Source organism: Pelecanus crispus, chromosome 3 (genome assembly GCF_030463565.1).
Source record: "Pelecanus crispus isolate bPelCri1 chromosome 3, bPelCri1.pri, whole genome shotgun sequence".
NCBI classification, from domain to species: Eukaryota; Metazoa; Chordata; class Aves; order Pelecaniformes; family Pelecanidae; genus Pelecanus; species Pelecanus crispus.
Window position 1 is genome coordinate 124917966 of NC_134645.1, and position 12184 is coordinate 124930149.

The window sequence follows — 12184 nt, forward strand, 5'->3', positions numbered from 1 at the left end:
GTATATTGTGAAGGGAGATCAAAGATGTGATTGGCGTGCCATGATGGAATAGGACCTCATACAACTAACTGTAAGCCCAGATTTCCCCTTAGTGGTTCTATGTCTGGGCCCTTCTTGCCCATGATCATGAGTTCACAGTAAAAGTGAGGTTTGAAGGGACCTCAGTTCTCTAGTCTAAACTCCTGCTCAAAACAGGGTCCACTGGAAGGTCAGACCAGGTTGCTCAGGGCTTTACCTTGTAAGGTCTTGAAAACCTCCAAGGCTGTAGACTGCACAACTTCTCTGGGCAATCTGCTCCATTGCTTGACTGCCCACACAGTGAAAATGTTGCTCCATATACCTGGTCTGAAACTCTCTTGTTTCGTCTTGTGCCTGTTATCTCTCATTCTCCTACCATGCACCACTGTGAAGAGCCTGGCTCCATCTCCTTCATAACCTCCCTGTAGATACTGGCAGGCTGCTATTAGTCTCCCCCAAAGCTGTCTCTTCTCCAGGCTGAACAAGCCTCTTCTTACTGGGCAAGTGCTCCAGCTCCCAACCATCTCGGTGGCCCTCTGTTCCCTCATTCCAGTTTATTGATGTCTGCCTTGTATTGGGGATCAAAAATTGCATGCGGTATCTAGATATGGTCTAAATGATGAGTCTGGCTCAGCTGCATTTCCTGTAGACTTGATAGCTATGTCAATGTAAAGTGGTATGATTGAACTAAGAGTTTGCATGTGTGTGAGATGAGTAATAAAATCTGCATCCATCATTGCTTGTTAGTTGTGTGTTTGTTAGACTGCACTGCTGTAAATCACCTAAATATTAACTACTTTTCCCTAATAATGGTTTTTGTCATGTTTTTGCAGGTTACATATCACAAGTACTAAAGAATCACACTGACCATGCCTGCGATGGAGAATATGTCTCCCTGAGATGTCCTCACAGAACCACCATCAGCATCCAGTCTTCTTTTTATGGCCGTATTGTACCAAGTCACCAGATGTGTCCTTCTCGCTATCCCCACTCCTATGCAACATTAATTAAAGAAGATGTTGCCTGTTCAGTTGGCACTTCCCTTCAGGTATTGCATGTTAAACTGGATCTATTAATTTTGGACTTCGTCTTTCCTTGACCAGGCAGCAACTGTCTGTGCTGGTGCTTCATAGACCTGTATTAAGCAGTGCTACCCAGCGTGGAAGCACTGACAGCTCACACAGCTTAGTGGGTAATTCATCTTTGTAGTTTAGACAGGACTCAATTAGTTTTTGCTGATTAATTTCTTAATTTTGCTTCAACTCTAGTCAATAACAGTTCAGGAATGTGGTTGAAACAGAATTATACTGCAAGACCACATTATGTTTGACTGGGTTCGAAGATTTTTTTTTTTTTGTAGTTTTCCTTCCCAATGATTAGCTTTTTCAACACATTCAGGAGTTGCTGTGGCGTCCTTTTTACTTCAGAACTGATCCTATTTCAAGAGGCTTTTACTTTGGTAACTTGAAACCCAGAAAGAATCCTTGGCTTTACTTCTTCTGACTCATTTGGCTCTAAGGCCACTGTAAGTGATCAAACATCACTTAAGCTTGTAATCTCCTAAGCATCAGTAGTTAATCAGCTCTGTCCATTTGTGTAGGGGCTGTTGACTATATGTATCCTCCCAAGAGCACATGTGATGTCAGAAAATCAAAGGATTATTTGGAAGGTGCCAGTGTTACTTAACTGTCAGTAGGAACAACTAAAATTAGAAACATGAGTTGGCTGATGTTGAGATGAATGGGGTCTGCTCCTAGATGTTGGAGTAAGCACAAGTCTTTCCAAGTGCAGGATTTGGGGACTGTGAAAACTTTTGGGCAAAGATCTCAAGCATCCAGTGTGTTTATGGCTATGAATCAATAACTCAAAAATTTATGGCAGAACTAGATTAATGAACCTACAGGGCTAGTGAACAATTTCTTTTATAATTTGGCTAAAGGCCAGAGTTTCCCACATCACTTCTCACTCTTGCATCCAGGGTTCTTAAGAGGAATTTTCAGCATTTTTTTAAGTTGATATGAGTGCTTTGGCTTCCAAATGTCAGTGGTAAATTCTCAAGAAATTGCACAGGGTTGGTAGTAACCTGTAGTGTAACTCTTAAGCTGACAGATTTGCAGTTGCCCTCATAACACTGCACAACAAAAGACTGAGTTGTAGTATGGGAGGACACGGTCCTTATCGGTGGAAGGTTTTCCCAGATATGATAACAGAAGTTTGCAATAGGACAGACAAAGGCAGTTGTGTTGTTTAGGGTGGGAGAAGACGGACTGAAGACTTTGGCAGAGGCTAGCCTTCCCTTCTTTCTTTTATTGATTTACTGCAAAATTTTCTTGAACCATTTCATTTACCAGCGTGATTGATAGCTATGTGCTTAGCCTCATCCCTTGTGGGTGAGCGTCCCATTTAAGGCATCTGGAAGAACTTGAGAACAGGGAATCATAGAATCATAGAATAGAATCATAGAACGCTTTGGGTTGGAAGGAACCTTTAGAGATCTTCTAGCCCAACCCCTCTGCAGTGAGCAGGGACAGCTTTAACTCCATCAGGTTACTCAGACCCCCATCCAACCTGACCTTGAATGTTTCTAGGGATAGGGCCTCCACTACCTCTCTGGGAAACCTGTTCCAGTGCTTCACCACCCTCATTGCAAAAAATTTCATCCTTATATCCAGTCTAAATCTATCCTCCTTTAGTTTAAAACCATTACTCCTCGTCCTGTTGCAACAGGCCCTGCTAAAAAGATTGTCCCCATCCTTTCTATAGGCCCCCTTTAAGTACTGAAAGGCCACAATAAGGTCTCCTCACAGCCTTCTCTTCTCCAGGCTGAACAACCCCAACTCTCTCAGCCTGGCCTCATAGCAGAGGTGTTCCAGCCCTCAGATAATTTCTGTGGCCTCTTCTGGACCTGCTCCAACAGGTCCATGTCCTTCTTGTGCTGAGGGCTCCAGAGCTGCACACAGTACTCCAGGTGAGGTCTCACCAGAGCACAGCAGAGCAGCAGAATCCCCTCCCTCGACCTGCTGGCCATGCTGCTTTTGATGCAGCCCAGGATACGGTTGGCTTTCTGGGCTGCAAGTGCACATTGCTGGCTCATGTCCAGCTTTTCATCTACCAGTACCCCCAAGTCCTTCTCCGCAGGGCTGCTCTCAACCCCTTCATCCCCCAGCCTGTACTGATATTGGGGGTTGCCCCGTCCCAGGTGCAGGACCTTGCACTTGACCTTGTTGAACCTCATGAGGTTCACACAGGCCCACCTCTCCATCTTGTCCAGGTCCCTCTGGATAACATCTCGTCCTTCTGCCATGTCAACCGCACCACTCAGCTTGGTGTCATCTGCAAACTTGCTGAGGGTGCACTCAGTCCCACTGTCTATGTCATTGATGAAGATGTTAAACAGCACTGGTCCCAGTATGGACCCCTGAAGGACACCACTTGTCACTGGCCTTCATGTGGACATTGAGCCATTGACCATGACCCTCTGGATACGACCATCCAACCAATTCCTTATACACCAAAAAGTCCACCCATCAAATCCATATCTCCCCAGTTTAGAGAGAAGGATGTTGTGGGGGGCTGTGTTGAAGCCTTTACAGAATTCCAGATAGATGACATCCATTGCTTTTCCCTTGTCCACTGATGCAGTCACTCCTTCATAGAAAGCCACTAGGTTGCTCAGGCAGGACTTGCCCTTGGTGAAGCCGTGCTGGCTGTCTCGAATCACCTCCCTGTCCTCCATGTGCTTGAGCATAGCTTCTAGGAAGATCTGCTCCATGATCTTCCCAGGCACAGAGGTGAGGCTGACAGGTCGATAGTTCCCAGGGTCCTCCTTTCTTCCCTTTTTAAAAATGGGCACAACATTCCCCTTTTTCCAGTCAGCAGGGACTTCACCGGACTGCCATGACTTTTCAAATATCATGGAGAGTGGCTTGGCAACTACATCAGGCAATTCCCTCAGGACTCTGGGATGCATCTCATCAGGTCCCATAGACTTATGTACATCCAGGTTCCTCAGGTGGTCTTGAACCTGATCTTCCCTTACAGTGTGAGGGGCTTTACCCCCCTGGTCCCCAACTTGCAGAATATGTAATCTTTGGCTTTCCATGCCATGGCTTTATGTGCAGGAGGGATTTAAGAGAAATCCTCACGTGCCTGGCTTAGCTCCTCAGAGGTGTCACCCATTAGCTTTGCCTCCAACAATTACTGTGCTTGTGATTACAGCTCCCCTATTTATCAGAGTGAGAACTGTGTTCCCTGTAGGCAGTGTTTCAGCAGATCTCTTGCACAGTAAGTTTGTTACACGGCTGAGACCAGAACATTTCTATTCACCCATTTTTGGGGATGCAGATGTGCTAGGGAAGTAGCTGACATTCTCTGTTCTGCCACAGATTTCTTGAGGGATCTTGGGCAAGTTCCTGAGTCTCTTTGGAGAAGATCCACAGTGCCTCTTTGGTGCCCTCAAATCTGGTTTTGGTACCTCGATGTGCTGTGCTTGGCCAGGGTAGGATCAGTCCGAATGCTAGAGGTGAATTCTATCTTCTTTCTCAATCCTGGAGTGGGTGAGGCCTCTCTGAAGGGTAAGTCAGAAACTCCAAAAGCTGAATGGCAAGCTGCCTGCAGCTCGCTTTTAGGAAATGCATGTATGTAGGAAAATTGGAAAGCTGTAGACAAGAAAATTGCATGTATTTTTGTGGTTTTGAAACCCAGCTATATGACTGCTATAGGCAGGACCAATTGTATGTGTATTCTGATTGTCAGTAATTTAAAAAGTCAGCCAAACTAAACCCTTCAAAATTAAGTATATAAAATCAGTGTGTCTAATCAAACCCATGACTGTATAAATTTGCTGCTTCTTTGGAGAGTGACCTGGAGGGAGTGTAAGGGACAGTTGTTAATATTATTCCCTGCAAATGCTACCAGTGAGTAACAGTTAATTCCCATTTAGAAGCTCTCTCCCCTGTAAATGTCCAGTTCAGATATTGTTTCTATCTTAAGAAAGGAAAAGAAAGGGTTGATTACACTGAGACAAGCACTACTAATCCAGCCTTATGTGGTTGGCTGCCAGGATCCCTTGCTTTAGTCACTTGTTTTCATTTGAAATGAAATGCAGACCACTTGGGAGAACGTGTCCGAGACATTAAGGCAGTGACATTTCTGTTATTCTAACACCGTAATGTCAGATTCAGTGGGAGATTTCCAAATGCACAAAGAATTTGGATGTTCAGACTGGGATTTCAGTTTTGATGTGGTTGGTCTCTTGTTAACTTTTAGATCAAGTCACACAATATGGAGAGATCAGAACAACAAAATAAAGTTGTGTTGAAAGCCAGACATTATTAGCTTTTTAAACAGCTCCCCCCGCTCTCCCCACTCCACTTGGTTTAACAGGGGAGCCCAGAGTTAGCACAAGTCACATGAGATATATGGCAGGAAGGAAAGAGAGATTTGTGCTGCATTCGTGAAGCATCTTTGAGATATTTCAAAGACAGAAGTGTAGAAAGTTCCCACTCATCCTTTAACAATAGAAGCTAATTTGGGGCACTAGTGCTGTTAGTTAACAGTCTGGTCTGGTATTGGCTCTTCTGTACTTTCCTTGTGGCATCCTGCAGAGGGTATTCCTGAATGGGAAGTAAAAGAGAGCAGTGTCCTCATCCCAGCCAGGAGGGCTGGATGAGGGACAGAGAAGAGGAACATCTGGAGCCTTGATGGCTCTGGTAAAAGGGACCCATGCAGTGCAAACTGTCCTGCGTTGGCAGAGAAGGTCTGTGAAGAGGAGCTTTATGGTTGCTGAACCATCTTTTTTTTGCTTGCAGATCAGGAAGACCAAAGTCTAGTCATCTTTCACCCAAAGAAGTAAATTCTTGAATATTAAGGGTCATTTATCATAGGACAGTTTGGGTTGGAAGGGACCTTTAAAGGTCATCTAGCCCAACCCCCCTGCAATGAGCAGGGACATCTTTCATTAGATCAGGTTGCTCAGAGCCCCATCCAACCTGACTTTGAATGTTTCCAGGGATGGGGCATCTACCACCTCTCTGGGCAACCTGTGCCAGTGCTTCACCACCCTCAGGCATGTTGAAGTCATGTCACTGAAAATGATTGGCAGTAAGTAACAGGGTGTTTATCCACGCTGCATCATGTATGCAGAGAGATGAGTTATATGCCCCCTAGAAGGTGTATATTACCAGAGCAGGATAATTCCAAGATGTTAGCTTGGGTCCTGAAAGTGCAGAGCTGTGTTAACATATAGTCCTGTATGCGTTGGTGTCATTGCGATGACCTGTAGCTCCCACATACCTTTACTCCTTTGGAGCAATTATGCAAGTGCAGTTGGTCTGAGCATGCAACCTAATAATTTTGAGAGCTTGAAGATTTTTGGTAGGTCAGTGCATTGTGCTTTCACAGTGGTGTTTTTCTCTTGCTCTGTAGTCTCATGTCACCCAGATAGGGTTGGTCAAGCCCAATTTTAATCCACACAATGTCTGATGTTTTAGTGTGAGAGTATGAAGAAGCTAAATTACATTGCTGCACAGCAGGGGGAGACACGGGAACATCTGGAGACACCTTTTACTCCAAGAAGGTCTGCTAGGGACCATTCTCATCCGCTTTAGCCTCTCTCATGCTGTGGTTCTCTTACCTCTCATACTACTGCATACATTTGCATTTCCCTGCCATGGGGACATCTCATAGGATCTTGCCTCTGGGGAAATAAGGGAACTGATAAACAGATACAGCAGCAGTGTATGTTTATTCATGCAAACACACTAATGTTAGCACAGAGGACAAAGGAGAAATAGGAGCGTTAAGTGTTCTGCGCTGCCTAATGATAATGACGGCTTAGACAGGCATACTCTTCGCTGGGTAAAGAACTGGTTGGGTGGCCGAGCCCAGAGAGTAGTGATAAATGGTGTTAAGTCCAGTTGGCGGCCGGTCACGAGCGGTGTTCCCCAGGGCTCTGTTTTAGGGCCAGTCTTGTTCAATATCTTTATCAATGATCTGGATGAGGGGATCGAGTGCACCCTCAGTAAGTTTGCAGACGACACCAAATTGGGTGGGAGTGTCGATCTGCTCGAGGGTAGGATGGCCCTGCAGAGGGACCTGGACAGACTGGATCGATGGGCCGTGGCCAACTGTATGAGGTTCAACAAGGCCAAGTGCCGGGTCCTGCACTTCGGTCACAACAACCCCATGCAACGCTACAGGCTTGGGGAGGAGTGGCTGGAAAGCTGCCTGGCCGAAAAGGACCTGGGGGTGTTAGTAGATAGCCGGCTGAACATGAGCCAGCAGTGTGCCCAGGTGGCCAAGAAGGCCAACAGCATCCTGGCTTGTATCAGGAATAGTGTGGCCAGCAGGAGCAGGGAGGTGATTGTGCCCCTGTACTCGGCGCTGGTGAGGCCGCACCTGGAATACTGTGTCCAGTTTTGGGCCCCTCACTACAAGAAAGACATTGAGGTGCTGGAGCGTGTTCAGAGGCGGGCAACGAAGCTGGTGAAGGGTCTGGAGCACAGGCCTTATGAGGAGCGGCTGAGGGAACTGGGGTTGTTTAGCCTGGAAAAGAGGAGGCTGAGGGGAGACCTTATCGCTCTCTACAACTACCTGAAAGGAGGTTGTAGTGAGGTGGGTGTTGGTCTCTTCTCCCAAGTAGCTAGCGATAGGACAAGAGGAAATGGGCTTAAGCTGCGCCAGGGGAGGTTTCGACTGGAAATTAGGAAAAATTTCTTTACGGAAAGGGTGGTCAGGCATTGGAACAGGCTGCCCAGAGAGGTGGTGGAGTCCCCATCCCTGGAGGCGTTTAAAAAACGGGTAGATGTGGCACTTCGGGATATGGTTTAGTCTGGTCTACCCTTGATTAGTCTAGAGTGGGCTTGGTAGTGTAGGTTAATGGTTGGACTGGATGATCTTAAAGGTCTTTTCCAACCTAGATGATTCTATGATTCTATGATTCTAAGTGCCTACTGGTAAGTGAATCCCTTTAGCAAAGAACCTAGTCACTCCTAGCGAAGCTCACGATACACAACTTGTGCCTGCAAAAATACATGGAAGCATGTGTATATTTGAAGGAAGCTGCTCAGCTGAAGAGGAGGAGGTTTGGAGTGGCTTGTTTATAAAGCTTTCAGTAGCTGCTCATTTCTGGGTCAGTATTCCTGATGTCACTTGTTTTGAGCAATAAACAACTTGTCTGTACAGAAGAATGTTTAATGGTTGGCCTAAAATTATTGCTTATTACCAGAAAACTAGATTACTCTTTACAGCAGATTACCTGCAATATTCTCATTTTGATAAATTGACAGAAAAGTAAAACCACAGCTTATTTAGAAGGAAAACAGAAAGCCCTGGAGCAAAGCTTATTTAGAAGGAAAATAAAAAGCCCTGGAGAGGCAGTTATCTGTGGTGTTTCTGCTCCCAGATATTTATCAAAGACGTTGTAGGCTAACTTCTGTCCTAATAGATGCATGTACTGAAATCAGCAGGAAGCTGCACTTTACTGGGCAACGTTTACTGTATGACTTGTTTCCCCAAGATGAGCTATGCTTAGATGGTGCTGTGGAGTCATGCATCTTGTTAGAAAGATTAGCCAGTTTGGGGAGGGAGTGTAGGCATGGCCTGTGGTCTGGGCCTCTTTCAACACTCTCCGGGACAACCAGTCATTGGTGACAAGAATCACTAGTGCTGCTGATGTGGTATTTCCTTTTTGTCCTTTAAGTGAGATACAGGACACCTTTGCTGCCACTGGCTCGCTGTCGCTCCAGCAGCGTGAGGCAGCCATACAAAGGGCCGCAGATTCCTTGCATGCTAACCACAGGATTCTCTCCTTTTTATTTGCACCTACCAGGAAGGTTTCTGTGATAGAAAGCAAAGGGGAGCTGACCTTTTCAGTGACAGATAGATGAGATAAACTTTCCAGTAGCTGCATGACTCTTGAAGTATGGGCCAGTTGTTGATGGGGATAGAAGGTTGGTGTGTGTTACAGTTTCTGAAGAGGGTTTTATTTTCCCCATGTATTCTGGATTAACAGTGTGGAAGAGTAAAATACAAAGTAGAAGAAAATGATTCAACTGCTTTAGCTTTATTGGTAGGCCAAAGGACAGTGGCTACTGCCATGCCCAATCACAGGATATTGTACTGAGTATGTAACAGCTCTACGTGGCCTCAACAGGAATTAGGGTCCTGCTCTATTGGCACTGTATAAACTTAGAGAAATGGTCCTTTCTCATGACTCTGAATGTCTATAAGATGATGATGGTCAAGGGGAAAGAGGGAGGAAAATTATAGAAAGGAAGAATAAAAGTAATCTGTACCACTGGGAGGAGAACCCACTGTTTGTCATATTGCATATTAGAAGATCTCCACAGCTTACAGACAGTTTGAACAAGGAAAGTTTCAGTCTCAGAAATGTCAGTGAATTAAAGAGAAGTTCGAGCAACTCTTCGTCAGACGATATTAATTAATTTGCAGAGGATGGTGAGCAGTGAGTTCAGAGAAGAGGTTTCTGCAGTGCTGAAGTTGCTCTTAAAAATCACAGAACCAGTGCAGCTTCATTCATGAATCTTGCCCAGGCTGAAATATAGCTCTCTGGCAAGCAGCCAATTATTTTCAAGTAGAAGAACTGCTTGATGCAGAGGTCATAGAGAATCTTTAAATTGCCATATCTTTGAAATCTTTGGCTTGACTGAAATAGCTCATCAGGGCGGTGTGATTATGTACTGCAGAAGAAGAGACACTGGAGGTGGAGGTGGCTGGTGCAGCCTGTCTCCCTGATGAGGCAGGATTGCTCCCTGGAGTGTAAGCTTCCTAATGCTTTGTTTACTCTAAATTTAAACTTCCCAACTCATGGGGCTTCCATCATTGCCACTAAGACCCTGCTTGACAGTGTAATGGTTTGCTCTCAATGATTTTTTTCCACTTTGTGTTTTAAGCTTTCCCTTTCTTTAATCCCATGACTTTTGGTTATGCATCCTTTTGTATTTCTTCAGCTTAGACCTCCTCTCCCTTTGAAGTTGACCCTGCATACAGATTAAGTTTCCCACTGTTAGGAAATGTAGGTAATGGTTAATTAGGTGATATTTGTAATGCAGCTTTTATCGGGTCCTTCTATTTGCTAAGCATGTTCCTGCTCTTTGTGAATTGCTGTCTCTGGGCTCTTTCAAGGCTCTGCCAGAGGAGCTCTGGTGAATCTTGCTGTTGTGTTTTAACATCCCAGTCCCACTGCTGCCTGCCCTACTGCCCTGTTGGCATTTACTACTCCTGTAGCGGAGCTGGTGAAAGGGAATGTGTGCCCAGTTTTCAGCTCTTTATTTCACAGTCTGGTGTGTTAATGTGAGTCATCAAACGTGGGCATAGTTCCCTCCTGCTGACTCTTCTGTGAGCATTGCAAGGCCCATGGGAGAGTGATAACAGACAGCTAGTAGGGTACTAAAACCTGCCATAGATCAGCGGTCAGGATTCAGGGTCTTTGATCTATTCTTCATGTGATGCACAGGTTGAATGCGGTAATTTGGGCAAATCTGAATTACTTTCTAGTGGAGCAGGCTGGGAAGGTCACTTGATAAGCCATAGGCAGGTAGCCTGTATCTCATTGTCCTGGTTTCGGCTAGGATAGAGTTAATTTTCTTCCTAGCAGCAGGCATAGTGCTGTGTTTTGGATTTAGTAGGAGAAGAACGTTGATAACACACTGATGCTTTCAGTTGTTGCTGAGTACTGCTTATGCTAGTCAAGGACTTTTCAGCTTCCCATGCTCTGCCAAGTGCACAAGAAACCGGGAGGGGGCACAGCCAGAATAGTTGATCCAAACTGCCCAAAGGGCTATTCCATACCATATGACGTCATGCTCAGTATAGAAACTGGGGGGGGGGTTGGCCGGGGAGCAGCGATCGCTGCTCGGGAACTGTCTGGGTATCAGTCGGTGGGTGGTGAGCAATTGCATTGTGCATCACTTGCTTTGTATATTATTGTTATTATCATTATTATATTGTTATTATTATGATTACTATTTTACTTTATTTCAATTATTAAACTGTTCTTATCTCAACCCGGGAGTGTTTCTCACTCTTACTCCTCCGATTCTCTCCCCCATCCCATTGGGGCAGGGGGAGTGAGCGAGCAGCTGCGTGGTGCTTAGTTGCTGGCTGGGGCTAAACCACGACACTCATCAACTAAGATTTCACTTCCTTATAGATACTTTCCTTCCCTGTTCCTTGGAAAATCCTCTTACTCCATGGACTTCAGTAATTTGCATGAATGAATATGGATGAATGTGGAATCTTCAGATAATTGGAAAAAGGACCTGTAAATAAGTTTGCAACTTAAAAGTACTAAGTTTGCAGTGTGTTTTAAAGTAATACCAACACTCAGGGGTATATAAAAGAGTATCAAAATTCAAATGAGATATGACATGAAGCCATTATGAATGCATTGTGCTGTGTGGCTTTGTAGGGAGAATTCATGCTGCCTTGTTTGTTGTATGTACTTCTTCCCATTGCAAAACTCATGGAGGTGCACCAATATGGTTGTGTAACTCCACCATAATGGCTATACCTGGACTGAATTTGACCTAAAAATGCTTAATCATACTTCTTAAAATTACTGGTATCTTCTTCCGTAAAATTTTAGTACAAATCTCTGCCCATCTTCATTTGACCGCACACAGCTATGATCCATTCATGCAGTTTGCTCTCTGAGTTATTCTCCTCAGCAACATACAATTTGGGCAATTATTTAGTGGGGTTCCTCTGTCTAATTTCATGCCTGAGTGACATGCCCTGCAGTCATCCTTATGTTCCTTTGATGATGGAGGCTGTACAGAGAGCAGTCCTGTGGCAAAATCCTAGTTCCCATTGAGTTTCACCATTAGCTTCTATGGGTCCAAAGTTTCACCCTAAGTGTGTTGAATCGATGAACTACTATAGTGGACTAAAAGCTGAGATAAGTTTAATTGCCTTGGGTGTTAAGCTCAGTTGTGGTTTATTTTAAGCAGGCAGGGGAAGTGCTTCTTGAAGAGTGATTTGAAGAGACAGAATAAAAATGAGTGCACTCTTGGGAATGGCTGAGGACAGCCTTCTTGCAGAGCTCGCATCCAGTTCCAGATTTAAAAGGTTGTTATCTAATGAGCACAAGCAATTACTTAGCTAATGAGCACAACAAAATGAGCATGAGAAATGTGTTTCATCT

At 44.9% G+C, this 12184-nt stretch overlaps 1 protein-coding gene across 1 annotated transcript in view; it reads left to right on the plus strand.

Annotated features, from left to right (window-relative positions):
* LOC104034256 (protein eva-1 homolog C) overlaps window positions 1-12184 on the plus strand; it is a 219075-nt gene that overhangs the window by 60932 nt on the left and 145959 nt on the right. The window contains exon 2 of the mRNA XM_075708204.1: window positions 852-1066. Coding sequence (XP_075564319.1) covers window positions 852-1066 — 215 coding nt within the window. The remainder of the gene's footprint in view (window positions 1-851; window positions 1067-12184) is intronic.